The sequence below is a fragment of the Dipodomys spectabilis genome, unplaced genomic scaffold, assembly GCF_019054845.1.
Source record: "Dipodomys spectabilis isolate Male_0828 unplaced genomic scaffold, ASM1905484v1 ptg000173l, whole genome shotgun sequence".
Classification (NCBI taxonomy): domain Eukaryota; kingdom Metazoa; phylum Chordata; class Mammalia; order Rodentia; family Heteromyidae; genus Dipodomys; species Dipodomys spectabilis.
Window position 1 is genome coordinate 243,352 of NW_024870850.1, and position 27,940 is coordinate 271,291.

Sequence of the window (27,940 nt, forward strand, 5' to 3'; positions counted from 1 at the left end):
ACTGCTTTGTGTCTTGGGTGTACTCTTCTTTCTTCTTTTCTGTCTCTACTCCCCTCTCCTCCACTCACGTGGGCCCCGCCCAGGACAAGCACGCACTCCTGGATGTGACCCCGTCAGCCATCGAGCGTCTCAATTACGTGCAGTACTACCCCATCGTCATCTTCTGCAGGCCCGAGAGCCGCTCGGCCCTCAAGGCGCTGCGGGAGTGGCTGGCGCCCGCCTCCCGCCGCAGTGCCCGCCGCCTCTATGGGCAGGCGCAGAAGCTGCAGAAGCACAGCGGCCATCTCTTCACAGGTTGGGGGGAGCCGGGGAAGGGCCCTGGGGTGGGGGAGTCCAGGGCGAGGCTTGGGCTGGGCTGATGTCCTCTTCCCCCACAGCCACTGTCCCCCTGCATGGCACCAGCGACGCCTGGTACCAGGAGGTCAAAGCTGTCATCAGGGAACAGCAGACGCGGCCCATCTGGACGGCTGAGGACCAGGTAGGTGCTGGGCACAGGGGCCCCACAGATCTTGGGGTGCCATGGAGGGTCAGAGGAAGGCGGGGTGGGGGTGGGGGTGTGGCAAGATTACCTTGGGACTCAGGTTAAGGAATCCAGTGTTGTTTCAAGACTGGAGGTAGGGACTGGGGTGCAGCTGAGATTGGGGTTTGTCTTTCTGTGTCTGTGTGTGTGGGGGGGGGATGTGCTGGGGCTTGAACTCAGGGCCTAAGCACTGTCCCTGATCTTTTGTGCTTAAGAGCTAGCGCTCTACCACTCGAGCCAAGTTCCACCTCTGGGTTTTTGGGGGTGTATTTGTTATGAGGGTCTTACAGACTTTGCTGCCCAGGCTGGCTTTGAATCATGATCCTCAGATCTCAGCCTCCTGAGTAGCTAGGATGACAGGTGTGAGCCACTGGTGCGGACTTGGGGACTTGGGCCTTGGCAGTGTCCAATCTAGGGTGATGGTCAGACAATCCCAGGACCAAAGGTTAATTAAGCACATACTCAAGGCTCAGTCTAGGATCAGGTCAGGATTGCAATTTTTTGTTTTTTTGTTGTTGGTGCTGGGGCTGGAACTCTGGGCCTGGGCGCTGTCCCTCAGCTCTTCAGTTCAAGGCGAGCACTCTGCCACTTGAGTCACAGTGCCACTTCTGGTGTTCTGTTGGCTCATTAGAGATGAGAGTCTCACAGACTTCCCTTGCTGGCTGGCTTTGAATGTGACTCTCAGATCTCCCAGCCTCCTGAGTAGCTAGGATTATAGGCGTGAGCCACTGGCGCCCAGCAGGATTGCAGTTTTGAAGATGGCATCCTGGACCAGGGTTTGAGGGGGTGGCGGTTCTCAGCTCAGCCTGAGCTGACCATAGCGCCCGTGCCTGCCCGCAGCTGGATGGCTCCTTGGAGGACAACCTTGACCTGCCCCGCCGCGACCTTGCGGACAGCAACGCAGACCTCAGCTGTGACAGTCGGGCCAACAGTGACTACGAAGAGACGGACGGCGAGGGCGGTGTCTACACGGACGGCGAGGGCGGACCCCACACCGACGTGGACGAGGGACCCCCAGCCCCTGCCCTGGCTCGGTCCTCAGAACCAGTGCGAGTGGAGGAGTCCCCGGGCCCAAGGGATCATGGGAGAATCCCAGCTCAGCGGGAGACCCAGGTGGGCAGGTTTCTCACTGGGGTGGGCGTGAGGGGATGGTCTCTCCGGAAGGAGGGTCTACATGGGGCTGACCCGGGTTGTATACCTTCCTTGCACCGCCTGGGTTACTCACGGCTCTGGGGCTAGCGTAAACCTTGTCCCTCCAGGTGGACAGCCGCCACCCCCAGGCCCAATGGCGCCAGGATAGCATGCGGTAAGAGCCCTCAGGTTCCCCATGGTGATGTGGACCTGGGGGGGGGGCTCAACCCCTTCCCCTAGACTCAAACTCCAGCTGAGAGAGAGATCTAGAACCAGCCTATGGCTTCATGCTGTCTGACAGGGATCCTCTTTGTGGGAGAACTGTGAAGGCTTGTTGAAGGAACAGACATTGAAGCTGGGCTTAGAAGGATGCATAGGAGTGTGTCCACAGGCCCTACTGTTTCTCTCATCCCAGTTCACATTGACGTGCCTAGCATTAGCCCTGGGAATGGTAGGGAAGCTCACGCCCTCCACCATGGCCTCTCTAACGCCCTTTGGGTTGGCAGGACATATGAACGAGAAGCTCTGAGGAGGAAGTTCACCCGTGCCCGAGATGTGGAGTCTTCCGATGAGGAGGGCTACGACTGGGGCCCAGCCACTGACCTGTGACCCCTCCTGGGCTGTCAGCTGACACCTCCCTGGGCTGGGCCTGCTTTCCTCTGAACTTTGCCTCTGGCAGAGGATGGAGGATTCTCACTGAGCTGGTTTCCAGCTGCTTCTGAGGAGGCTAAGGGGAGAAGAGGCCACTTCTCCTTTCAGACCTGCAGACCCCAAACTGAGACTTTGTCCATTCAATAAACCTTTAATTTTTTTTTCCCCCAGTCATGAGGCTTGAACTCAGAGCCTGGGCGCTGTCCTGGGCTCTTTCGCTCAAGGCTGGAGCTCTGCCAGTTTGAGCCACAGCTCCACTTCCGGTTTTCTGGTGGTTCATTGGAGATAAGAGTTTCACAGACTTTCCTGCTGGGGCTGGCTTTGAGCCACGATCTTCAGATCTTGAACTCCTGAGTAGCTAGGATCACAGGTGTGAGCCACTGGCACCCAGCAAACTTTGTAATTTTTTTTTAATATTAAAAAAAAATAGAGTCAAGAATCTTTTGGGGTCCTGGCTGGCTGAGGAGGGGCTGCAGCCAGTCACGATTAAGGCACGGTGGTGCAGGGCGGGTGGCAGGGTGGTCACAGGTACACGGGCTGCTCCTGGCCTGTGAGCAGTCGGTAGGTGGCCGCGGGCATCGTCTTGATGTGCACCTGTGGGGGAAGCCGGGGTCAGGAACGAAGATGTGTGTGTGTGTGTGGGAGGGTGAGATCAAGAAAGGAGAGGAGGGTGGGCGTGGGGAGGTGGGCCAGGATGAGGAAGGCAGAATCAGAACAGGTGCCGATCAGGGTCAGGACTGGGAACGATGGACAGAATGCAGAGGGGGAGCCAGAGGAGAGGCCTAGACGCCGCAGCGAGGCCAGGGCCGGAAAGGCTGGGTGGGGACACGGAAGAGGAAGGGTTGGGCAGGCGGGGGGTGGTGGTGGTGGTGGAGGGACCTCGTTGTGGGCCTCAGTGAGCAGCTGGATGATGCGCTCGTGCGGTGTGGCCACCACGCTCTGCCCGTTGATCTCGATGATGCGGTGGCCCACGCGTACGCCGCCACGCTCAGCGATGCCCCCGCGCAGGAGACTGCAAATCTGGGAGAGGGAGGAGGACGTGGTGCTCAGAACCCAGTGGGTGCCGGGGTAGCTGCCAACCCTCAGCCTCCCGGGCGTCCCGCCCGCCCGCCCGCTCGCTCACGATGCCGTCCTCCACACAGAAGCCGAGCTGCTCGCGGGAGTGTGGCCGCCGGATGATGGCCGTGGTGACGGGCGGGCAGTGCACGATGCTGAGCCGCACTGACGTGTGTGGCCTCACCTCCTAGGGACCACGGGGCTCAGTGGCCTGATTGAGGCCTCAGTTTACCCTCAGACACTGGGAATGCGGGGTCTCCAGGGGCGGGGAAAACTCACCCGCACGGCAGCCTGGCAGGCAGACAGGGGCAGCCCTACCAGGCTGGCCCCGTTGATGGCGGTGAGGCGGTCCCCGATGCTGAGGGCTCCAGAGCGCTCCGCGGGCCCCCCGTGCATCAGGTTGGCGATGACGGCTGTGGGGAGCAGAGAGCCCCAGCCGGACTCCACCAGGGCCACACCCAGGCCCTCGCCACGGAGCTTCTCGATGCACACCTGGTGGGAACAAGCCAGGAAGCTCAGTGGCTGGTGGCGGCGGTGGGGGTGGGGGTGGGGGTGGGAGCAGGCAGGTCACTCACCTCCCTACAGTTCTCGCTGTTGGAAAAATGATCCAGGTCCCCATTGTGCAGGTGGCCGGGCCCAGGGCTGCCCTGGCTTAGCCGGGTGCCCACTTGGCTAGGGTCAATGCCGCTTTCCTTCAGGAACTGGCTGTAGGCCACAGAGAAGGCCTGGCCAATGGCCTGGGCAATAAGCTGGGCCTGTGGGAGGTGTGGCAAGTCCTGGGCCATGCTACCCACACACTTCCCTTCAGGTCTAACACAATCCTTTGGCTGTCCCTGGAACTGAGCCCCCACTGGCCCTGCTTGGGCTAAGATCTCCAGGAGACAAGCTTTCTGCACTGGAGATTTTGGGGGAGCTATCTGTCCGTAATTAATTGGAGACCTAGTCAGTGGCGCTCACCTTGAGCTGAAGAATGCAGGGACAGCGCCCAAGCCCAGAGTTCAAGCCCCACGACTGACCAAAAAAAAAAAGGGGGGGGGGCAAAAGCCAGGCTAGAGGTGTTGCTCAGCAGCAGAGCACCTTCCCAGCTAATGTGGAACCTTAAGTTCAAACCCCCCAATACCCCTGGTGTGTGGATTTACTGATCATTAACCAAAGTTGGCAGAGATCAGTAAGCCCAGGCATTCAAGGGTAAAGACTTGTGAACAGACTCCTACACACACTTCAGAGCCCCAACTTACACAGTCCTCCAAAGGAGGAGATACCTTGGCCCTGACTGCAGGGGACTTAGAGTGGCTGTCAGGATCTAGATGTGACCAGAAGGTTTGGAAGTAGTAGGGTCCAGATCATGCTTCACCCCCGGCTCCCCATTCCACCACCCCGCCCAGGCCAATAACAGAGGTTGCTCACATCTTCAGAGTGGAAGACATGGCAGATCATCTTGTACAGGCAGCAGGCACGGTCCTGGGAGCCTGGCCTCTGTGCCAGCCGCCGCCGTGCCATGAGCACCAGCACAGGGCCGATGTCAGCGATGTAGGAGATGGTCTGTAGTGCATGGTCCATCATGGCCTCCTGGAGAGACGCGCAGTGGGCTGAGGGCCTCCCTGGACCCTGCATCTCTCAACCCTGCTGCCCTCCCCGGGCTGCTGGGTACCTGGGAGTCAGCGGTGAGGACCTTGACCCTCTTGGTGGAGACGAAGAGGTCCACCTCTGTCATGGGCTGGCTTTCTCCATCCGGGGCCTGCCGGGAGGCATGGGAGTCGAGGCCGCAGACACCCTACCACGCCCAACCCAGGGCTCCCCACCAGCACCGCCCTCCCCCCCTCACCTTGACGCGGTCCACGGCCTCCTGTGCCTGCGCCATGCGCATGCTGGGGGATGGGTTCCACTCCGACACCAGCTGGGTGGAGCCCAAGTATTTGGCACCAAAGATGACGCCGTCCATGAGGTCCTCATGGTCACAGGGCCCAGGGACTGAGGGCAGTGGTGGGGAGAGAGAGTCAGCCTTGGAAGCCATAGTCAGTCCTGTCGATCCTGGGGTTTCTGCCCACTGTTCCAGAACCACCCATGTGGCTTGGTTCCTGGCTGTTAAGTCTTGAGCCAATCGGCCCTGTTCCCCCCAGGATTCCCCTGCCCCCTCCTCCCCCCCCCCCCCCCCCCCCGCAGTGCCCACTGTGGGTAAAAAGTCCACTGCGGATCCAGATCCACATGTCAACGTTAATGTTTTCCAACCATATAAAAAAGGGCAAAAGTCAGGCTAGAGGTATGGCTCAGTGGCAGAGCACCTTCCCAGCTAATGTGGAGCCTTAAGTTCAAACCCCAATACCATCAAAAACAAGCCACTGTTAGCTCATGAGATCTAGCAGAACAGACCAAGGCTGGTCTCAGCCAGCAGATGGTCATGTGCTAACCTTTAATCTAGAATCGAGTGCTGCCAGTGGCCATACTTGCTCTACTACTCAGTGCTCACTGTGGTTCAATATGAGTACTCAGGCTCTTCCTCGCCATCACCCATCTTCTGAAAACCACTTGAAGGGGCTTCTAGACCTCATTTGTTTTTCTTTTTTGTTGTTCATGGGGCTTGAACTCATAGCCTGGGTGCTGTTTCTGAGCTTTTTCCTTCAAAGCTAATGCTCTACCACTTTAAGCCACAGTGCCACTTCCCATTTTCTGGTGGTTAATTGGACATAAAGAGTCGCACTGGACTTTCCTTCCAAGGCTGGCTTCAAACCACAATCCTCAGATCTCAGGCTCCTGAGAAGCTGGGATTGCAAGTGTGAGCCACTGTCACCCAGCCTAGCCCTCATTGTTATTGGCAAACTTTGTGCCAACTCTGAGAGTATGGTTCTGGTGCCTGGAAACCCTCATGCCCTGGGATGGAGTCTGGGGTTGGAATGTGAGGACACTCACCCTCCTGGAGGGCAGGGCACGAGGCCAGGGTCTCAGGGCTCTGGAAGAAGAGAGAGAACGGCAGACTTCAGTCCCCCTGTTTAGCTCCAGACCTCCGAGGCACCTGCTGGAGAAATACCCAGACACTACCTGGGCACTGGCAGCAGGTGGCTCTTCAGGCGTGACCAGAGGCACTGTCTCCAGCCAGAGCTCTGGGGAGCTGCTTGAACTTCTGCTGTCCTCTTGTTCTGTCCACTCTGGGGGACCAGGTTCCCCATCGGGATCCCCAGGAGGCTGCAGCAGGCGAGGGGCCGGCTGGGGGGGCTCCAGAGGACCAGGCTGGGAAGAAGAGCCAGCTTCACACTGCAGGAGGTCCAGCAGGTCCTCCCGGCCAGCCTCTGCTGACAAGAGCCCGTGGGCATCCTCCTTGTCCTGGGAGGCCAAGCCGTGTCCGGTGGCAATGTGCAGCGGGCAGGGGGCTCCATCAGGGGCTAGGCCCACCAGATCTCCTGGCAGATTTTCCAACTGTCCTACCAGATCCTGAACGCCTGACGGGTCCAGGTCCATTTGACTCAGGCCAGGGCTTCCAGGCTGAGGGTTCCACCGGCTGTTGTCAGGGCTGCGGGTCTCAGAGGGCACGAGGGAGTCCCTGGGCTCCCCCAAATCCATGGCTGGAGGCCCTGAGGAGGGCTGCGGGGTGGTTAGGAACTCCATGGGGGAGGCCCTGGCGTCTTCATGCGGCTGAAAGAGAGGATGAAGTGTGTGTGAGTGTGTGTGTGTGTGTGTGTGTGTGTGTGTGAGTGTGTGTGTGTGAGTGTGTGTGTGTGTGTGAGTGTGTGTGCAGGGGCGGTTCTTGGCCGATGACAGTCGTGCAGCACGTAGAACCGGGCCCCCACTCCCCGCGCCCGGCTCCCATTTCACGGGGAGCAAACTGAGGGCGGCCGTGAGAGGCCGAGCGCGGCGGGCTCCGAACCCTTTCTCCCGAATCCTCCTTCCGCGGCGTTCGCCCAGTGCCGCCCCGCGACCTCGGACCCTCCCAGGGGAGGGGACACAGCCCCAGCCCGCAGAACCCGCACCCCAGACTCTGACAGACCTCCCGCCGCTCGGTCACCCCGAAACCGGCCCCAGACCCCGCCGCGCAGCACCGAGACACTCACTTCTCAAACCCAGGTCGTCTCTTCCCCGCGCGGTCCCCAGGACCCCCCGCGGCCGGGCCAGGCCCCGCAAAGCTCCCGCCGCTCACTCAGAAGCCGTCGGCGCCCGCGAACCCCCGACACCCCCACGTCCACTCAGCTCGCTCTCACAGCCTCTCCGCCTGGACCCACTGCGCATGCGTATTCGCGCGGTGCCTACTGGGAAATGTAGTCCTTGAGCCTATCTTGCCTCACCGGGTAGGGAAGGCGGCGCTAGGAGTACAGTTCTTTGGGGAACTCGGGTTCGAATCCCAGGCTTTCTTTATCGCAGGGGGAAGCTGGATTGACCTCTCTATTGCACAAAGCAAGGATATTGGGGCTGGGAAGGTGGCTCAGTGGTAGAGCACTTGCCTTTCATGCATGAAGCCCTGGGTTCGACTCGTCAACACCACCTAAGCAGAAAAAGCCGGAAGTGGCGCTGTGGCTCAAGTGGTAGAGCGCTCGCCTTGAGCTGAAGAGCTGAGGGACAGCGCCCAGGCCTAGAGTTCAGGCCCACGACTGAACCAAAAAAAAAAGAGCAAGGCTATTCACTATTCATCACTGGCTGATTCTTAGGCTGTGATGGCACATGGGAAGAAATGGGGCTGGGACACATTAAAAAGAGAGAGAAGGATAGTCTCTGGGATTTGGGGAACACCAGAAGCTATGGGAGGAAGCTTGTTAAAGCTGGACTTTGAGTTTGGCTCATAGCAGCGTGACAGTATGGTGTGCTCCAGCTATAGGGTGGGTCTAGGAACTTATGTCTCTTTGAGTCTCAATTATTTATTTTTTCTGCTGGTCCTGGGGCTTGAACTCTGGGCCTGGAGCTCTGTACCTGAGTTTCTTTTACCACTTGAGCCACAGCACCACTTCTAGCTTTTTCTGAGTAGTGTATCCGAGGTAAGCATGCCATGGACTTTCCTGTGAACTGTGATCCTCAGATCTCAGCCTCCTGAAAGCTAGGATTAGAGGCATGAGCCACCTTGCCCAGCTCAGTTCCTGGGTTATAAATGAGAGATTATAATAGTACCTAAATCCTAGTTGTGAGGATTGAATGAGATCTAGCAGGTTAGAGTAGATTTAAGATTTCGACTATGTCTGTAATATAGTCTATCAAAGTATTTTGCTTTTCTTGTTTTTAGGCTTTAAATAACTGCTCACGGAATAGCAATTAGAATTGCTCCATATACTTAGAAATACATATGGTGTGACATTTGAAGTAAAATATGTAACTGAAGAAAGCCAAAGAAGTTAATATTCTTTGAGTAGACTCTTACACAGGAACTGAGGTCTACAAAAGTTGTATTAACAACTAAACTTGAGAAGACTACATTTCCCAGAAGTCCTTGAGGGCCTACAATTTCCAAGCACCTCCTGGGTCGCTGACGTCTCCCGGAAGCGTGCACGTGCAAGCAGCCGGCATATGTCATGGCGGCCGGACGTCTTTTCGGGGCTACGCGGACGTGGGCCGGTTGGGCGACTCGGGAGCATCTAGACCCCACAGCTCCCAGAAAACTGCTGATCCGGGAGTATGCCAAAAAACCGGGTGAGCCGTGTTACGGGGGACCGTGACGGGGATGGTGAGTTGCACGGGGAGTAGGCAGTGCGCAGGCGCCGGCTGAGGAGGTGGAGCTGGGAACTACTGCGCAGGCGTAAAGCGGTAGCTGCGGCCGGCGGTATGCGCACGCGCAGCTTGAGAGGTTTAATTTGAGCGCTTGGACTCAACTTGGCCGTGATTGCGCTGGGTGCGCATGCGCGGGCGTGGGTCCGAGCAGCTGGTGATGAGGGTCGAGGTGGATAAAGGTTATGTGGGTTTCGGCGTGGGGGATTCCTATCTTGTTTCTGTCTCCAATTTGCTATGTGAACGGAGGCGGTCTGGCCATCACCCCGAATTGTAAAGATAACCTTAAATATCGGATATTGTTATATCTCACCTACAGATCGCCTTGCCTGCTCTCTTTCGTGGGAGGGAGGAAGTGGCAAATGTTAGACTTTAAAGACACATCAAGCTGGTGGATTTCTTGAAAAATTAAACTAGCATTACAAAGAAATGAAAGCTGGGGGCTGGGTGGCTCATGCCTGTAATCCTCGCTGCTCAGGACCGAGGATTGAGGTTTGAAGTCTCGTACTACCCCCTTTAAATGAAGAAGATTCCAGGTGTGGCCAAGGGACAAGTGTGTGGAGCTGGCCTGAATCGACTCCCCTGTCCCTCTCCCCCCCCCCCCCCCCCCCCAGTCATGAAGGGCGCCAAAGGTGGCAAAGGTGGCATGGTCAGCCAGGTGCTGAAGGATCCAGACGTGTGTACAGACCCAGTCAAGCTCACCACACACGCCATGGGTGTCAACATCTACAAGGAGGGCCAGGATGTGGTCCTGAAGCCGGATGCTGAGTATCCTGAGTGGTGAGTGAGTCCAGCTGTGGTTTCCTGGGCCAAACAACTCCTCTGCCCCTTGAAGGTCAAGGCCACCTTCCAAATGGGCACACCAGCTATCAGCCCTGTAGACTTGATGGTTAGACTTAATCCCATACCAAGCACCTGAAATGCCTTTTGATCTTTCCTTAAGCAAACATTTATTGGGCTGACTGGCTCAGGTCCTGTCCTAAGCTCAAAAGTACATTAAAAAAAAAAAAAAAGCAAAATGTCCTTTTCATGGAGCTAGCAGAGGAATGGATCAGGAGATATAGAGACTGTATTCACTGGAAGGGCTGGAAGGGTGAGTGAGAGCAGGGTGAGGGGCTTAACTAATCAAGTTGAAGGGTCTTGGAGGTGAAACGTGGATGGGAAGGGATTTCAAAAGTAGCCAGTGCAGCCTGTGCAAAGGCCCTGAGACAGGACTGAGCCTGGTGTATTTGGGGGAACAGAATGGAGGACCCTGTGCCTGGAGCAGAGGGACTGCTGGGATAGAGGGAGGAGGGAGTCAGGGAGGAGATGGGGCAGGTTGTGCAAGACCCTGTAGGCTGCTGGGAAGCTTTTGTGGGGTGCTGAGCAGTGGCAGGGCCTGGAAAGCCTGGAGAGCTGGGCAAGGGTCAAAAGGGTTGAGTGACACTGCAAACATGTTCTCTGCTGGACAGGGCTCAGGGGCAGGATGGGGCATGTGCCCACTGCAGACATCACCAGAGTTGGGGGCGGCTGGCCCTGTCACTGGCCAATGAGGGAGCAGGAGGGAACCTCAAGGTCACAACCTCCTGGTGGGACTTGTCTCCAGCCCTGGCACTTTTTTGGGCAAGGACTCAGGACACCTGGGACCAGAGGATCACTGTACCCCTGACTCCCACCCACTGCTAGGTTGTTCCAGATGAACGTGGGCCCCCCAAAGACACTGGAAGAGCTGGACCCGGAGAGCCGGGAGTACTGGCGCCTCCTGCGTAAACAGAACATCTGGAGACACAATCGGCTGAGCAAGAACCAGAAGTTCTAGCGGGGGTGGGGGGGGAGGGGAGCGGCGGTGCAGGGACTGGGTCCAGGTAACCCCTGGCACTTCAAGAGAATGGACACTTTTCCACTGCAGGGGGCAGGGGGCAGCCCTGTGTGGACGTAGCGAGTCTGGGCCAGTCCTGCCCAGGTTAATAAACATGTCCTGGTCAATCTGGTGCTCCTGGCTCCTTGGTACTGTCTGATAGCAGCCCAGAGGAACTGACCCCTCCCACCCAGCAGTGGGCTGGATTTTTGCAAGTCCTCTTCCTACAGTCCTCCTCTGGTCTGGGATTCCTAAGCCCTGTTCAAGAGGCCTCAACCCACACTTTCATGCAGAGGCTGCCCAGGCCAACAAGAAACTCTGTTTCCTGGTTTAAAGGGCCTCAGACCCAGCCTGAACTGTCTGTGAGCTTCAGTTGGCAACTAGCTTTAGGCATGGCATCGGTGACTCAGGCCTGTAATCCTAGCTACTCAGGAGGCTGAGATCTGAGGATCACGGTTCAAAGCCAGCCCGATCTTGAAAGTCCATGAGACTCTTATCTCCAATAAGCCACCAGAAAATCAGAAGTGGTGCTGTGGCTCAAGTAGTAGAGTGCTTGCCTTGAGCTGAAGAGCTGAGGGACAGCGCCCAGGCTCAGAGTTCAAGTCCCACAACTGACAAAAAAAAAAAGAAAAAGAGTCAGGGCTGGGAAGGTGGCTCAGTGGTAGAGTGCTTGCCTTGCATGCCTGAGGCCCTGGGTTCGATTCCTCAGCACCCCATAAGCAAAAAGAAAAAAGCCGGAAGTGGCGCTGTGGCTCAAGTGATAGAGCGCTAGTCTTGAGCTGAAGAGCTGAGGGACAGCGCCCAGGCCCAGAGTTCAGGCCCAACGACCGGACCCAAAAAAGAGTCAGAACTATGGCTCTGTCTAACTGGGTCCTTTTGTGCCCCCCGTGGGTGGTGCAGACTGGCACCTCTATTCCACTTGGGGAAGACACAGCCGCTGCCTGCCTGCTGGGATCACAGGTGGTTCTCATAGATCAGTGGAACTAGAGCTTATGACTGCTTTTCCTACTCAAGTCTGCAGCTTGTCCGCTCCAATGGAGACATGCCTAGTCTTCCTTCTACCTCCCCAGTTGCATTCTGGGATGTGCTGACTTAGAAACTTGAGCCACAGGCACCAGAGAGCCCTACCACAGCTTCCTGCATCCTCTCGCTCAGCCTGGCCATGGTGGATGCACTTGGGTTCCACGGTGAGGGCCTGGGACAGTGCAGGGGCCTGATGGATTGTGTATTTGGGGAGGGGGAGAGCCGTGAGGTTTGGAGCAAACCTCACCCTGCAGATCCCCTGGCTGGCCTAGGGGCCAATTCTGTACATGCTCTTCTCCTGGGAAAGGAGAGCAGGGCTGCAGAGGGATCACCACACCGGTCCTCCAGCTGCTGTGGCAGGTGGAGGGATAAGCAGGGGTGACCAGGCCCCACCCACTGACGCCTCCCTTCTCATTGGTCACTAGCTGTCTTCTGTACAGCTGTCACCTTTGAACCAGAACACTCTGTTGTAAACTACCACACAGCCCACTCTTTTCTCCCTGGCCCATAAACCTGCTGTCATCTTCACTGCCATGTCTCTTCTGCCTGGTGCCTGGTGGTTCATTGCATGAATGGGTGTGTGGGTTGATAGATGGGTAGATGGGTGAATTGGTGGATGGATGATGGATGGATGAAGGATGGTTGGATGAATGGATGGATGGATGGGTAGGTGGTGGGTGGAGGGGTAGATGGTGGATGGATAGGTGGTGGGTGGATGGGTAGATGGTGGATGGATGGGTGGGTTGATGGGTAGATGGGCGAATGGTGGATGATATAAATGGATGGATGGTAGATGGGTGAATAGATGGATGGGTTGATAGATGGTGGGTGGATAGGTGAATGGGTGGATGGATGGATGGGTAGTTGGATGGTAGGTGGATGGGTACATGGATGGATGGATGGATTGCGGGTAGATGGATGGAGGGTGGTTGGGTGAATGAATAGATGAATGGGTAGATGGATGGTGGGTGGATGGATAAATGGATGGATGAGTAGATGGATGGGAGGATGAATGGATGGGTGAATGGGTGGATGGGTAGATGGATGGTGGGTAGACAGGTGAATGGATGGATGGATGGGTGGCTGGATTGGATGGGTAGATGGTGGGTGGGGAGGTCAGAGGCTGGGTGGACAAGCTCCATGGCCACAGTGGAGATGGTATGGGAAAGTTCTTTGTGTTTGGCATGCTGTCCACATTCAGGGCAGGCACATCCATAAAGAGCGACCTAGCACCCAGCTAGGTCTGAGGCTACTGCACCAGGAAACCCCTACGCTGGGTCTGTTGAATCTAGGGGCGGGGCCTGGTCTCTGCACACAGCCATTAGCCACCCTGGTGTGAGATCAAAGAACATACGCTGAGGGTGGCCGAGAGTGGCCGCCTGTGCCGCCCACTGTTCCGCAAGCGACGCAGAATAAAACTCATCCACTGGGGATCTGAGTGTGTCTGTCATTATTCAGATTCCGAAGAAGACGCTTCTTTCCTGGCTCCCCTGGAAATCCATTCAAGGAGGCCCTGGGCTCAGGGGTCCCCAGATTGTGTGAGGGGCACCTGGGAATGGGCCAATGACCATTTGGGGTTGGGACCTGGAGGCAGCGCCTGGTTGGGGGGGGGTTCAGCCACTTGCAGCTTTGGCTTTGTTCCTCTCCAGGCTCTAGGCCCTGGCTCAGACAGGGTTCAGCCTGCCCCTCCCCCCCCCACCGCCCCTTGGTCACAGGTCACGCCCAGCCCCAAGCAGTCTGTTTAGAACCCAGCCCTATTATGGGAGGGTGACACCCACTTATGTTCTGCTGAGCCCTGGGGAGACAGGGCCCCGTGGCAGCATGGATCAGGGCAGAGGCCAGCCCTGCCCTTGGCCAGACGGTGATACACACATGGCCCAGGGTCAAAGGGCCACAAGCAACACCAGCATTGGGTGCCGTGTGGCAGACATAGACCTTGCCCAGCGTGGGCCGGCCTCTGACAGTCTCCCCTGAACCCCCCAGCCATGGCCACCTCACCCTGTCCCAGCACCCAGAATCACCGTCTGCCTTGGACAGTGGCAGGAAACCTGTCCACCCCTGCTGGTTGACTCAGGAAGCCTCCTTTGGGCCTTGGCTGTGGGAGGGCCTGTGTGGTGGGGACAGGAAGCCGGTGCAGGAGCGCCACGGGTCTTGTCACTGAGGACAGTGTGGCCGTGGGTGCTGGCCTGGGGCGGGCCGAGTGGCTGTGTCTGTCCACACTCACAGTCCACATTCTGGTGACTCCTGCTGCAGGATCCACCATGGCTTGGATTAGGAGACTGAGGATGGGCTCCCACACAGCCTGGCTGGACAGTGGCCTCTGTCACAGGCCTGTGTCAGGCCTTGGGCTCCAGCTGAGCAGGGCAGCTGGAGGGGCCCCAGGCTCACGCTGGGGGCCAGGCCCTGCCCTGATCCTGCACCAGCTCCTCCAGGATGAAGCTGTCAGTGAACCTTGGCCCAAAGGCATGGGACCCCAAGAACACCTGAATCCCCCCAGGCCTGGTCCCAGGAAGTGTAGGAAGCCTGGTGCCATGGGGGACCTGGGGCCCAGGCACGGCTCCGGGGATAGGTGCATGGATGGAGGGTGGATAAATGGCAGAAGCTGGTGCCTCGGGGAGTCTCGAGGTTGCCACAGCTCAGGAACAAGAACCTAAACACTCCACCCAGAGAGCCTCTCCAGCCCCCCAATTCCCACAGGCACTGTGTTAAGGGGACCTTGGCCTGCAGCCCTCCATCCTCCCCGCATCCAGGCCTTCCTCGCCGTTCCTCCTCCCTCTTGCTGGTTTCTTTTGGCATGGAGTTGAGCCCAATTCTCCATTCAAGGCCTTCCTCAGTTCTCTGAAGCCCCGTTCTCTGCCTCCCTTCACCCCTTCACACTCAGCTCAGGGAAAGCGCCTGCGCCCTAACCACATCTCCGCATCCCCTTTCTCCTTCCCAGCTGGCCAAACTTCTCTTGCATCAGGGCCTCAGCGTCAGGAAGGACAGTTTCTCTTCTGTTGGTTCTTGGGTGTGGGGGGAGGGCCCGTATCTTCCCCGCCATGGGAAACGGGGTGCTGTCACCTGCCCAGTGCCCATGAGTACCTCAGGCAGATGCACCTGCCTGCCAGCTCCCTGCTGTACACATCCTGGTGGTGGGAGAGCGCTGTAACTGGCTTGGGGCTCCTCTGTCCCAGGTACACCCGCCCTCGATCCCCCAACTGCTCTCTCTGGCTCAGGAACATAGCCAGGCCTCACTTGGCAGACAGCAGCAGGACAGACTGTGGTGAGCTAGTTGGAAGCACTGCCGGCTGGGGGATGGGCTCCCCATCCCACCCTGTCCCACCCGGGTGCCTCTAGTGTCTGCTGTGGCCTGTCTCTGCCTCCACTCCTCTCCATTCTGTCTTCTCGTCTGTGTCCTAAGGTCCTTGTCCCTGTATGTTGAGGAACCCCCAGGAGGAGGAGGCAGGATGCTGTCCCCATGGGCCACCTTCTTGGGCTTAAGTCCTCTCTGGGGATCCCTGCCCCCCTCCTTTGCCACCTGTCCTTGATGCTCACCGCCTGCAGCAGTCTCTGATGGCCAGCTTCCCCGGGGGTAGTTTTAGTGCTGGTGGTTAGTTGAGGCCTCCCCTCACCCTCTGACTGGGGGAAAAGGCTGGGGGAGGGGCTGAGGGGCACTAAGGGCCACCAGTCTGGTGCCAGCTGTGAACCGGTGACACCAGCACCTACTTGGTGCGATCTCGGGGGTCTCAAAGTGACATGAAGAAACTAGAGTGCCATGCTGTTTTTGGCATATAGGAAGTGCTCAACGAATGTCCCCGGTTACCATTTTTATCAGCTGGAGGAAGAAAAAGACTGTCTAAGATTTTGAGAGTGAAAGGGATCTGGGGAAGCCAGTGAACTTCTCCTACCAGGGCAAATAGTAGGGGCATGCTTTTTTCCTGTGTCTTGAACAATGAATAGGTGTTCCTCATTCATTCACTCGCTAGGCATGCATTGATCGCTTAATGAAGCCCAGATAGCATTCACAGCAGTGAACAAAACAGAAAGTCATGCAGCCGGCCTTCTAGTGACAGGTGCTTGTGAGGGAATTAAAATCAGGGCGTGCCATGTCACATGTCATTAACCTGCTGAGAAAACTCAGGCAGGGGCGGGCAGGCGTGCCAGGTGGGAGTTTGCTGTTGAGGAATGGAAGATAGAGTGAAAGGGTGCAAATCCTAGCTAGGATTGGAGGTGAAGGAGAGGGTATATGGGAGCCATGGGAGGTTCTAGAGCAAGAGACACAGTGGCATCTTGGACAAGAGTGCTCTGTGGGCAAAGTGTGGAGCCAGTGTCCATGTAAGAGAGAGGCCTGGTCGGCATGGCAAGGGCAGGAGAGATGGGGAGCACTTCTGGAGGAGAGCTTGGAGGGGTGGGGCACCGAGACACTTCTGGGGGGAGTGGGGGCCAGATGGATTTAGTAATGCTGGGAGAAGATGTAGGGCCAGGGATGGAGACATGTCTGATGTTGGCTTTGGAGGGAGGGAGAGACACATAGAGACAGTCAGGACAGAGATAGAAACAGATATAGGAAGACAGAGACAGGACAGAGACAGAGACAGGTCAGAGACAGAAACGGAGGTAGGACAGAGTCAGAGACAGATAGAGATAGAGACAGGACAGAGACAGGACAGAGAACAAGACACATAGGACAGAGACACAGACAGAGGCAGAGGCAGAGGCAGAGGCAGAGGCAGAGAGAGAGATGGATAGGACCGAGACAAAAAAAGGACAGAGACAGACACAGACAGACACAGACAGACACAGACAGGACAGAATTAGAGACAGAGACAGATGGGCCAAGCCATGTCTAGGCACACAACACACAGCACAGAGCCAGGAGCCGGGCCCAGGATTGCACAAGTACAGTTCAGGGCCAAGTGACTAGAGACCAGGAGCCAGCTATGGCTCCGGATTGCAGGGTTGTGTGTGTGTATGTGTGTGTGTGGGGGGTGAGGCCAGGAGGGCAGGGGGCTTAGAGACAAAGGGCAGAGCAGGGAGAGCAGCCCTACCAGATGCCCAGCTAGGTTCACTGGGCTCTGGGGCCAGGGTGCAGCCTTCTAAGGCCTGAGTCAGGCCGGCTTGTCCAGTAGGAGCCACTTGGCCTGGTCACCCAGGGACTTTCTGCTTTGAGCACCAACGTCCCATGTGCCAGAAATAGCCTCTGACCCCAGGTCATACACGAGAGCCAGCGTGTGTCAGCGTGGAAGCAGCCACTGTGAGCAGCAGACGGGGTGGCAGCACTCAGGCCACTGAGCTGGCCCTCAGGTGCTGTCCCCAAGCACGGGCCCGGTGCCAGGTCCCTGGATAATTGGCAGCTGTTGTCCCAGGATGGTGTCACCTGCAAGTTAACCACAGCAGGGTCTGTGGGGTTGTCCAGCATCAGAGAGCCTGGCACGGGGTATGCATTCAGTCAGGTCTGTGGAGTAATGAGGGTGCGTGTTCAGATGGACTGACGGATGATGGGTGTTCGGATGGACTGACGGATGATGGGTGTTCAGATGGACTGATGGATGATGGGTGTTCGGATGGACTGATGGATGATGGGTGGACGGATGGACTGATGGATGATGGGTGGACGGATGGACTGATGGATGATGGGTGTATGGATGGACTAATGGATGATGGGTGGATGGATGGACTGATGGATGATGGGTGGACGGATGGGTGGCACATGGTACATGGGTGGCAGGATGGTGTTCTCTCTGTCCAAATGTCTCCTGTGACACTAGGTTTGGGTCATGACACTGTCCTGATTGAGTTAAGTTGGCTTTGGATCTCTCTATATAGGCCAGGCTGCCTTTCGCTTTGCCACTCCCTTCCCCCAGACACCCGGGGGAAGCATCCTGCACTGTCTGGGCCACCCGGGCCTCCCCAGCCCTCACCTCCTGGGACATGGGCGGATCGGACCTGAGAGTGCTGAGTGAGGGGCCCACCCCGTGTGCGAGGCACAGCTGGAGGACCAAGGTGGTGTCTCCAAATGGAGAGAGGCCCGCAACAGAGCCCTATCTCTGAGCAGAGAAAAGAACAGGCAGTACCCAGACGCTGGTGGCTCACGCCTGTCATCCTAGCTACTCAGGAGGCTGAGATCTGAGGATCACAGTTCAAAGCCAGCTCAGGCAAGAACGTCTGTGAGACTCTTATCTCCAATGAACCACCAGAAAACCAGAAGTGGTGCAGTGGCTCAAGTGGTAGAGCACTCGCTTTGAGCTGAAGATTTGAAGGACAGCACCCAGGCTCAGAGTTCAAGCCCTGCAGGCAGTACAGGAAGAGGAGACATGGCCCCTGAGGGCCACTGGCTTTTTCTAGAACATCAGAGCCTGGGCCCCAGGGGTGAGCAGAGTTATCTCACAGGGGACTCAAAGCAGATGGCCAATGGTCCCCAGCCTGGAAGCAACCTAGGGAACTGTATTCCCTGGGGGTAGACCCTGTGGGGGTGGGAAGTGGAGTGCTGAGGGTCACCGTCCAGTGGAGGCCAGGAGATCAGGGGGTGAGGAGGTGACAGGAGAGGGGACACAGAGGCCCCCAGGTGGGGCTTTCAGGGGTCACAGAGAGACACCAACACCACAGTCCTCAGAATGGATCTTTATGGAGGCAATGGCCCCCCCCACTTCCTGGTCTGTGGTGCCCAGAGATCCCCTGGCCAGGTCTGCCCTGCCTGGGGCTGGGAGGGCGGCTCTGGCCTGGACCCTCCTTTGGCCTGGTCCAATCCTTGTCCTGTGGTCTCCACATTCTTGGTCCCCTTGGTCCCACAGGGCGGGGTCAGGGATCCTGGCTTCGGGTGGCAGCGGAGCCGTCGGCATCCTGCCCCGTGACCGTGGCCGGGGCGCCTGTGCACCGCAGCTCCCGGGCCAGCTTCTCCACCACTTTGCGGAAGGGCGGCCGGCGGGCGGGCTCCACCTCCCAGCAGCTGCCCATGAGGGCATGCACGGGGCCTGGGCAGCCCTCGGGGGGCTCCATGCGGTACCCCTTCTCCACAGCCTCCGACACTTCCTTGAGGGACTGTAGATGGAAAGGGGTGTGGTGTGGGTCAGAGCCTGGGTCTGGACCAGGTGACCCGGTGCCATCCTCTGAACCCTGCTCACCATTTTGGGGTATGGAGCCCGTCCGTATGAGAAGACTTCCCACAACAGCACCCCGAAACTCCACACGTCTGATTTGCTGGAGAATTTCTGTGGGGCCCAAAGTTAGGGTGAGGAGGGGCCCTTTGGGGCTTCCTCCACTGTGCTTCCTCCAGGAAGCCCTCGTGGGTGGCCCTCACTCCCTGGTCTCCTAAAACTCCCTGCTAGACCCCCCTGATGGGGAGGAAGCTGTTAGTCTCCCCCTCCATTGGGAGCCATTGCCTGCTTCAGAGATGGGGAAACTGAGGAAGAGAGAGGGTGTCATGCTTCCTGGAGAGGTAGCGCCAGGTCCCGTGCAGATTCAGAGAGGCTGAGTGACATGGCTAGGCCACACTGCACAGCTGGGACACCAAGCTTGCTTTGGGCTTCCCCAAAGTCTTGAGGGCATAGTAGGGGCTCACCCCATGTTTGAGCGCCTCGGGTGCCGTCCACTTGACCGGCAGCCGGCTCGAGTCCAGCCCTTTCCGTTCGGCCTTAGCCAGGCCGAAATCGCTGACCTTGGCCACCAGGTCCTCGGAGACCAGGATGTTGCGGGCGGCCAGGTCCCGGTGCACCAGCTTCTTGCTCTCCAGGTACTCCATGCCCTCGGCCACGTGCCTGGGGAGGTGCACAGGGGCCGAGTGCTCTCCATCAGGCCAGCTCCGTGCCTCAGTTTCCCCTTGACCTTGGAACCCATCCCTTCTGGCAGCCCCACTCACAGAGAAAACTGCAAGAGCTGCGTGGTGTTCACAAGGGCCCGACCCCGGGTGCGCAGGAAGTTTACCAGGTTGCCCTGTGGGGGGTAAACAATGAGGGGCTCGTCCAATTCACGCCCTTTCTTAATTTTTTTGTTGTCGGTCGTGGGCCTGAACTCTGGGCCTGGGCGCTGTCCCTCAGCTCTTCAGCTCAAGGCGAGCGCTCTACCCCTTGAGCCACAGCGCCACTTCCGGTTTTCTGGTGGTTTACTGGAGATAAGAGTTTCACGGACTTTCCTGCCCGGGCTGGCTTTGAACCGCGATCCTCAGATCTCAGCCTCCTGAGGCGTGAGCCACCGCGCCCGGCCAATTCATGCCCTTTCAACTGACCTGTCTACACCGCCCCCCATGCCTGCCCCGCCCAGGCCATGCCTGCCCCGCCCAGGCACGGCACTTCACACAATGCCCCGCCCCTCCGTGTCTGACCACGCCCACACGCTGCTCCAATCCACATGCCCTCATCTGACCACGTCCGCATGCCCCGCCCCTCCGTGTCTGACCACGCCCACACGCTGCTCCAATCCACATGCCCTCATCTGACCACGTCCGCATGCCCCGCCCCTCCCCTCCCAGGCACTGCCTGGGCCGTGCCCCGCCCCGTTTGACCACGCCCACCCCAATCCTTGCCCCGCCCCACGCACCTTGCTCACGTGTTCCATGACGATGTAGAGCCCCTGGTGCAGGATCACACCCAGAAGCCGCACCAGGTTCCGGTGCTGCAGCTTCCTGGGGGAGGGTGTGCAAGTGGTGTGTGTGGGGGGGGACTTTGAGGATGTATCTCGAACCCCATCCCAGGGCCCTCAACCCCCACCTCTAGCGCTGGGCACTCACGTCATCACGGCCGTCTCGTCCAGGAAGGCCTGGGCCGTCACGTCACACTTGATGTTCTTCACCGCCACCTTCTGCCCCAAGTACTCGCCCTGCAGGACGGCTGGGATGCAGGCACACACATCAGTACACGGGCCAGCCAGGACAGGTGGACACCCTCGCTCATACCTCTGCCTGAGTGCACCACCATGGCCGTGGGCTCCTGAGTCCTTGAAACAGCCCCCAGAAGCCTGGCAGCTCCAGGTCACAGAGAACCATTGCAGCCTGGGTCTGCAGACCACCTGCAGCCCTGGAGATCTGGAGGGTCTGTGTGCTTTCAATTGGCTCAAAAAAGCCAGAGGGAGGCTGGGGTGTGTGGCTCAGAGGTGAGGGCTTGACTGATGTGCCAGGAAAAGAAATAAAAATAAAACAAAAAACAAATAACACTAGCCTAGGAGATAAAGACTAGATAATGTTACTGATCATTATTTGGAATTCAAATTCCTGTGCCATTTTATATATATAAAAAAGCTTTAAGGATCCAGAGTGGGTGTGGAAATGCAAGCTTATAATCTTAGCACTGTAGCTGGAGGAGAATGGAGGATCCAAAGTCTCAGGCTAGCCTGGGCTATGCAGTGAGACCCTGTCTCAACATGATTCCCCCCAAAACAAAACAAACCCAGGGGAGGTGGCACCTACATGGGAGGCAGATTGGAAAGATTTGTTTTGTTTTGTTTTTAGGTCTGGTCGTGGGGCCTGAACTCTGGGCCTGGGCACTGTCCCTCAGCTCTTCAGCTCAAAGCTAGCTAGCACTCTACCACTTGAGCCACAGCGCCACTTCCGGCTTTTTTCTTTTTGCTTATGTGGTGCTGAGGAATCGAACCCAGGGCCTCATGCATGCAAGGCAAGCTCTCTACCACCGAGCCACCTTCCCAGCCCCGGAAGATTGTTTTTTTTAATTTTTGTTTTTGTTTTGCTGGTCCTGGGGCCTGAATTCAGCCTGGGCGCTGTCTCTCAGCTCTTTAGCTCAAGGCCAGTGCTCTACCACTTGAGCCACAGAACCACTTTTGGCTTTTTCTCCTTATGTGGTGCTGAGGAATCGAACCCAAGGCCTCATGCATGCAAGGCAAGAACGCTACCACTAAGCCACCTTCCCAGCTCTGGAAGATTGTGATTGAAAGCCAGCCTCTACAACCAATATAAAGTAGAACATGTTGCTGTATGCCTGTCACCCAACTGTTACATGGAAGCATATGTGGGAGGATTGTGGCCCAAAGTAGCAAGAGAATAAATTCAATTCAAGAGAACAGCTAAATTAGTGGTAGAGTGTCTGCCTAGCAAACAGGAGTCTCTGAGTTCAGAGCCAGTGTTCAGAATTCAGTGTTGAGTTCAGTGCGAGTGGCTCATGCCTGTAATCCTAGCCACTTAGGAGGCTGAGATCTGAGAATCCTGGTTCAAAGTCAGCCCAGACAGGGAAATCCAGTAACCTATTATCTCTAATTAATCAGAAAAAGTCAGAAGTGGAGCTGTGGCTCAAGTGGTAGAGCACCAACCTTGAGGGAAAAAGCTAAGGGATGGTGTCCAGACCCTGAGTTCAAGTCCTAGTACCAGCACAATATTAAAAGAAAAAAAAGAAAGAGTCCCTGAGTTTAAACTCTAGTTTGTTCCCCTAAAGCTTCTCTTTTCTTGTCAGTTATGAGGCTTGAACCTAGGGCCTGGGCACTATCCCAGAGCTTTTTTTCGCTCAAGGCTAGCACTCTACCAACTTTGAGCCACAGTGCCACTTCCAGTTTTATGGTAGATAACTGGAGATAAGAGTATCACAGACTTTCCTACCCTGGTTGGCTTTGAACCTTGATCCTCAGATGTCAGCCTCCTGAGTAGCTAGGATTACATATGTGAACCATTGGCATCTGGCTCCCATAAAGCTTTTCTTTTCTTTTTTTTTTTTTTTTTTGTCGGTCCTGGGGCTTGAACTCTGGGCTTGGGTGCTGTCCCTGCGCTCTTCAGCTCAAGGTGAGCGCTATACCGCTTGAGCCACAGCACCACTTCCAGTTTTCTAGTGGTTTATTGGAGATAAGAGTCTCACGGAAAAAAAAAAAGTCTCACGGACTTCCCTTGCCCGGGCTGGCTTTGAACTGTGATCCTCAGATCTCAGCCTCCTGAATAGCTAGGATTACAGACGTGAGACACCGGCACCCAGATGCACAAAGCTTTTCTATGTCCAAAACCAAACCAAACCAAAAGGAGCAAAGCAAAACAGACCTCTCAATCTTCCAGGGCCACATCTATATTGTCTGTAGTTGTAACAGGGACCACATGGTCCACAAAGACAAAAATATTTCCACTCTGCATGTTGACAGAGCCGGCTGACCTCTGACCTTAACCCTGAGCTTTCCAGAATAACTAATTTCAGGTACCAGCTCTCCAAGCAGAGGGACCCAAAATGTGTGGGAGAGGCCCACCTGGGCTCCTGAGGCTCAGAGAAGGCACATGCGGGCCTCCCAGCCACACCTGGAGGGAGCTCTGACATGGGCATGCCTCCCTTCCCCCCCCTCCCCCCTCCAGGGCCCACCTCACCTCCAAACTCCCCTTCTCCAATCTGAGCTCCCAGCGTGAGGTGCTGCAGGTCCAGTAGCCAGCCAGCTGTGGGGGGATCCCAGTGAGGGGGACAGGTACCCCAGGCCCTGCCACTAGGGTTGCACCAGGTGAGTGATCAGGTGACTACCCCAAAGTCCTCACCACGCCCCTCTGCACCCCCAAAACCAGGACACACTCCCTAAAGAGCGTGACAGGATTGGGAGTGCCAGAATGCCCTGATTTGGGCAGACCCTAACCCTGGCTCCAGCCTCAGGCTCGGAAACCATGCAAGCATCAGGGATGTCCAGGCCTTCCCTGCCCCTCCCAACACCCGACACGTCACCCGCACCATCCACGGCCTCTGATGGCCCAGGAACACACAACAAACGTGCAATGGAATAAGCCGGGCACAGTGGTTCACCCCTGTCATCCTAGTACCTCGGAGACTGAGATCTGAGGATCATGGTTTGAAACCAGCCCAGGCAGGAAAGCCCAGAGACTTTCATCTCTAATTAGCCAGCAAAAAAAGTGAGAAGTGGAGCTGTGGTTCAAGCGATAGAGTACCAGCCTTGAGCAAAAATGTTAAGGGACGATCCTCAGTACTGGCACACACATATACAACTATGCAATAGAGAGGGGGAAAAAAAACCCACAACAAAGATGCCTAAAGCTTCTAGAAGCTTCCAGGAAAGATTTCAGAATTTCCCAGGGCTCTGGCCTCCCTGACTTCTTTTCCCAATGAGTCCTGCATGCTTCTCTTTGCATTCTGAAGTTGCCTCTGCAGGTCCACTCCTCTCCTCCAACACCCCCCCCCCCCAAGCCCCCTCACATCCCCACCTCTGAAGGTACAATTAGGATGGACAACTGGGTCCACCCCGACATTGGAGTCCCCTGGGACTCCACAGGCACTTCCAGGGAGACAGACCAATGGGGTGGCCTGGGTGTGAAGGGGAGGCCTTTGTTCTTTGCTCTTGGACAGTGAGGGTTTTGCTGCTTGAGGGCTGGAATAGCATTATCGGTGAAGGGAACAGAATGCACGATGGCACAGAGGCTGGAGATGATTGAGGAGTACACAGGCTTGACTTAGGAAGGGGTGTGTGGGGGAAAGGTTCTGCGGACCAGCCTAGAATGTAGTTCCGGCCGTGTGGGGAGGCTCTGGAAGGTACGGGGCTTGTCTCCATTCGTACCCAAGGGGGTGGAGGATGGGATGAAGTGTGGGTTTGTGCAATAGAAAGGCATTTTAGGACTCCATGAAGGGGCTGGGCTGGACAGGCGTGGGCCTGAGGAGGGAAGGGATTCTGGAACTTCTATGTGGCATTGGGAGCCTAGCCTTGCAAGGAAAGTGAGAGAAGGAGGTGGGCCGAAGTTCCCACGCATATTTTCTGGCTCTGGTGTTTATGGGGGTGGGTGATGGACGAGCAGGGGTGGGGATCCTGGACCCAAGGCTATCCTGGACTTCCTGTGTGTCTCCCAGGGATCCAGGCAAAGGGCCAAGCTGCGCTAGGACCAGGAATGGGCGGGGCCTGGGCGGGGCCTGCTCATCGGTGATACGGGGGGGCGTAGCTATTCAGGGGAGGGGCGGGGCATGGCTATTCAGGGGGCGTGGCTGGCCTGGGGGCGTGGCCAGGGAGTGGCGTGGCTGGGGACATGGGTGGGTTGGGGGCGTGGCCGTGGATTGGGCGGGGCCGGGGCTGAGGGCGGCCTACCCTTGGCCAGCTCCTCCTCCGCGGACTTGGTGCCTTGCTTCCTCTTGGGCTTCACGAGCTTGGTGCAGATGGGTCCCTTGTCCTTGCTGTAATGCTGTAGCACACGCAGGGGTCCCGATCCAAGCTCAAGGACCCCCCTTGTCCCCCTCAACCCCTCTCCCTTCCTGATGACCTCTGGGTGGGGAGCGAGGGGGTCTGGGAGGAGATGGGTTGGATCCCTTGCCAAGGTGGGCTGGTTTCTATAGCAACAGGAAAGGATGCAGGATGCTGTTGGCAGGACTGGCTGGACTTGGGATTGCTGTCAACTGTCTGGAACTGTCTGGTGGTCCCCAGGGGAGTCACCCCAGTTCTGGGTGTAACATCGGGATGGCTCAGGCCACTGGTCACAGAAGATGCCACGCTGGGGACCCCACCCAGGGGCTCCAACCTCCCCCCCCCGCCCCGTGTCCCCGCCAGGCCACCTCCACCATGTCCATGAGGTTGCAGAAGCACACGGCCTCGTCGATGGTGAGGTGGCCGTCGCGGTGCAGCACGCGGTAGTGGATGACGTCGCGGCCGAAGCTCACGCACAGCACGTAGTCCCCGGGATGGCGCGCCGATTCCCGCACCAGGAACAGCCCGTCCTCGGGCGGCTGCAGCTGCTGCACGGCCTCCTGGCCGGAGATCTTCCCGTGGAACCACCTGCCGGGGCGTGTGTGTGTGTGTGTGTGTGTGTGTGTGTGTGTGTGTAGAGGAACAGGAGGGGCTGCGTGGGCCTGGATATAGGGGATGGGGACACGACCCCCCCACGGGGGGCCAGCCATCACTCACGGCATGAGGCTGAGCTTGGGGTCCGCGGAGAGGGCCTCGCGCTCCCGCAGCGCCCCGGCCGCCAGCAGCCCCTCCTGCCCGCTGGCGTGGTGCTTAGCTCGGTACCAGCTCTTGTTCTGTCCGGGAAGGGCACAGGTGGGCAGGGTCGAGGCTGCTGCTGGTCCTGGCGGCGCGCCCCGTAGCTCCTCTCCCCTCCCTGCGCCCCCAAAGGCGCCCTTTCAGCCTGGCTCACCTCGCAGGCCTCCAGGATGGTGACCACGTCGCCCTTGTGGAAGGCCAGCTCCCCGGGCTTGGGGCGCGTGTGCTCACACTTGGTGATGCATTGGGTGCCGGGGGCCCAGCGCCTCTGTGGGGGTGGGGGGACATCAGGGGAGAAGTGGGGAGAGCAGAGGGGACAAGAGAAGGCTGGAAATGGTCCTTGGATGGACGAGGGGGGGAGGAGGGGTTGGGGACAGCACAGAAGCCAGGGGTGGTCCAGGGGGACGGGGGCTGCGTTAGGTCAGTGACCAGCGGAGCTGCCCGGGGCCCTGGGAGCTCACAGACCGCGAGCATCCATCAGATTGGGGGGTGGGGTGGAGGAGGGGGGTGGTCTGTGGGGACTGAGTTGAGGCAGGGCTTAGGGTGAGAGGCCCCCACGCTGGGGCTACTCACCGTTGGCATCCTGGCTGCGGTGGACAGGGGTGCCAGGCTGGTCGGAAATGAGGGCTCACCTGGAGACGTGCCAGAGTTAGCCTAGATTCCGGCTAGGGTGGGGTGCACCACCCTGGTCATGTCATCCCAGGCTCTCAGCAGGGGGCTGGCACAGTCAGGAGGCCGAGAGTCGTCCTCCCCCTCCCCCCGCCCCCCAAGTCATCCCAGGGGGGAGCCCAGGTGCTAGCTTCCTGCAGCTCCTATGGAGGAAGAGCCTTAGCTGAGGATCAGCTGTTAAAATGCCAGCCACGGAGTGGCCCGCCACTCCCCATCCCCGCCCCGCCATTACCCCGAAGGGAAGTTGAGGCACAGGAAAGACCGCGGGGTGACTGAGGCCCCACAGCCTGGCCAGCGTGTGTGGAGAGTGACGCGTCACTCCACCCGGGCCGGCTTCTTCCTCTTTTTCCGTTCCCAGGGCAGGGACAGGGGCAGGACACGCAGAGGAGTCAGACATTCCCAGGAACCTGTCCCTGGGGTGGATGGGGAGGCCATGCGGCCCTGCCACCTCCGGGGTCACCCCGAGTCCGTTCCCCACCCCCCATTACCCAACCAGGGACAGGGACAGACACCCCGAGTCCTTCATTGCTGCCGGGGGTTGGGGGTGGGCGCCCTGGCTTCTCGCCGGTCCCCAGCGCTGGTGTCTGGGCATTGGAGATTGGGGGTGCTCCCCCCACCATACGAGTAACGTACACACAGCACCCGCAGGAAACCGTCTCCACGACCACCTGGGGACAGGTGTGCGGCGTCCACACGTGTGTGTGTGTGTGTGTGTGTGTGTGCGCGCGCGCTCGGCGCCCCCGTCACGCACACGGACCGACACTTGCACACCTGGGCGCAGACGCGGGGTGTGGGGTGTGCTGGGGGGGAAATCTCGCCCCTCCCCGGGCGCGCGCCCAGCCACCCGCAGGCCGCGCCCGCGCAGCCCCGAGCCCGCGCACTCCCGCACTCCCGGGGCTCCCAGCCCGGCGCGCCGCACCCAGAAAAACGTATCCACCCCACGTCCCCGGCCCGCCGCCCCCGGGGCCGCGCGCGCGCCCCTCCAGCTCACGTCCTGGGGTTCACCTCCCCCCCTCCCAGAGTCCTGGGACGGAGGAGCCGAGGCTCCATACCCGCTTTGGGGGTTTCTCCATCCCATCCGGCGGACGCGCGCTCACCTGGTCCGGGCGCGCCCCCGGGCTGCGCCCCGCGCCCGCCCCCAGGAGGGCCCCCCGCGAGCCGGCTGCGCACCCCGAGGCGGCCTGGGCGGCGCAACTCGGAGCAAGTTGATCCGTTTCCTCATTTTGGGGGTGGAGGGGGGATGGCCGGGAAGGGGGAGCGGCAGGCGCGGCCGCCCCGGGAACCCACCCCGCCCCCCACCCGGGTCCTAGCGCCGGCCGCACTGCGGTCGGCTCCGTGCGCGCCCCCGCCCCCGTGCGCGCTCCCGCAGCCAGCCGGCCTCCGTCCCCCGCGGTGCCGGCGCCTCCCGCAGCCCCGGGGGGGTCCTGGGCGCTCCCCCGTCCCCCTCGCCATGGGGTCCACCTGGATGGCTGATTTGGGGAACCGTTTGTCTCCCCAGGCTGGGAAATGGGGCCGGGTGGTGC

At 58.4% G+C, this 27,940-nt stretch overlaps 4 protein-coding genes across 4 annotated transcripts in view; 2 read left to right on the forward strand and 2 right to left on the reverse strand.

Moving 5' to 3' along the window:
• Positions 1-2,486, forward strand: part of Tjp3 (tight junction protein 3) — a 28,870-nt gene extending 26,384 nt beyond the window's left edge. Inside the window, exons 17-21 of the mRNA XM_042693755.1 lie at positions 84-294; positions 378-478; positions 1,361-1,633; positions 1,780-1,826; positions 2,158-2,486. Of these exons, the coding sequence (XP_042549689.1) occupies positions 84-294; positions 378-478; positions 1,361-1,633; positions 1,780-1,826; positions 2,158-2,260 (735 nt within the window). The 3' untranslated portion in view covers positions 2,261-2,486. The remainder of the gene's footprint in view (positions 1-83; positions 295-377; positions 479-1,360; positions 1,634-1,779; positions 1,827-2,157) is intronic.
• Positions 2,487-2,668: 182 nt separating this feature from the next.
• Apba3 (amyloid beta precursor protein binding family A member 3) lies at positions 2,669-7,551 on the reverse strand. The gene is made up of 11 exons (XM_042693721.1): positions 7,402-7,551; positions 6,395-6,985; positions 6,266-6,305; positions 5,184-5,329; positions 5,010-5,096; positions 4,766-4,927; positions 3,934-4,113; positions 3,638-3,850; positions 3,426-3,545; positions 3,182-3,322; positions 2,669-2,896 (listed from the first exon to the last, which is right to left on the reverse strand). The coding sequence occupies exons 2-11, from the start codon at positions 6,956-6,958 to the stop codon at positions 2,825-2,827; spliced, it is 1,725 nt and encodes a 574-aa protein (XP_042549655.1). The 5' UTR covers positions 6,959-6,985; positions 7,402-7,551; the 3' UTR covers positions 2,669-2,824.
• A 1,263-nt stretch (positions 7,552-8,814) lies between these two features.
• On the forward strand, positions 8,815-11,014 carry Mrpl54 (mitochondrial ribosomal protein L54). Its single transcript, XM_042693757.1, has 3 exons — positions 8,815-8,962; positions 9,652-9,817; positions 10,703-11,014. Exons 1-3 carry the CDS (start codon positions 8,845-8,847, stop codon positions 10,833-10,835), a joined length of 417 nt encoding a protein of 138 aa, XP_042549691.1. The 5' UTR covers positions 8,815-8,844; the 3' UTR covers positions 10,836-11,014.
• Positions 11,015-18,499: 7,485 nt separating this feature from the next.
• Positions 18,500-27,550, reverse strand: Matk (megakaryocyte-associated tyrosine kinase). The gene is made up of 13 exons (XM_042693789.1): positions 27,515-27,550; positions 26,322-26,380; positions 25,903-26,016; positions 25,671-25,786; positions 25,322-25,541; positions 24,861-24,954; positions 23,155-23,220; positions 20,599-20,698; positions 20,409-20,493; positions 19,732-19,805; positions 19,435-19,630; positions 18,998-19,084; positions 18,500-18,914 (listed from the first exon to the last, which is right to left on the reverse strand). Exons 2-13 carry the CDS (start codon positions 26,328-26,330, stop codon positions 18,675-18,677), a joined length of 1,401 nt encoding a protein of 466 aa, XP_042549723.1. The 5' UTR covers positions 26,331-26,380; positions 27,515-27,550; the 3' UTR covers positions 18,500-18,674.
• Positions 27,551-27,940: the final 390 nt, after the last annotated feature.

Bases quoted from the DNA above. Each gene is read 5' to 3' on its own strand.
- Apba3 (XM_042693721.1), bottom strand. From the start codon at position 6,958: ATGGAGTTCCTAACCACCCCGCAGCCCTCCTCAGGGCCTCCAGCCATG. The intron at 3,546-3,637 runs GTGAGTTTTCCC...CGTGGTCCCTAG, and splicing joins CCTGCCAGGCTGCCGTGCGG to GAGGTGAGGCCACACACGTC. The intron at 2,897-3,181 runs GTCCCTCCACCA...CTTCCCCCACAG, and splicing joins TCACTGAGGCCCACAACGAG to GTGCACATCAAGACGATGCC.
- Mrpl54 (XM_042693757.1), top strand. From the start codon at position 8,845: ATGGCGGCCGGACGTCTTTTCGGGGCTACGCGGACGTGGGCCGGTTGG. The intron at 8,963-9,651 runs GTGAGCCGTGTT...CCCCCCCCCCAG, and splicing joins GGAGTATGCCAAAAAACCGG to TCATGAAGGGCGCCAAAGGT. The intron at 9,818-10,702 runs GTGAGTGAGTCC...ACCCACTGCTAG, and splicing joins GATGCTGAGTATCCTGAGTG to GTTGTTCCAGATGAACGTGG.
- Matk (XM_042693789.1), bottom strand. The intron at 20,699-23,154 runs GTGAGGTGGGCC...CCTGCATCCCAG, and splicing joins TGGAGAAGGGGAGTTTGGAG to CCGTCCTGCAGGGCGAGTAC. The intron at 19,806-20,408 runs GTGCGTGGGGCG...TACCCCCCACAG, and splicing joins TCATGGAACACGTGAGCAAG to GGCAACCTGGTAAACTTCCT.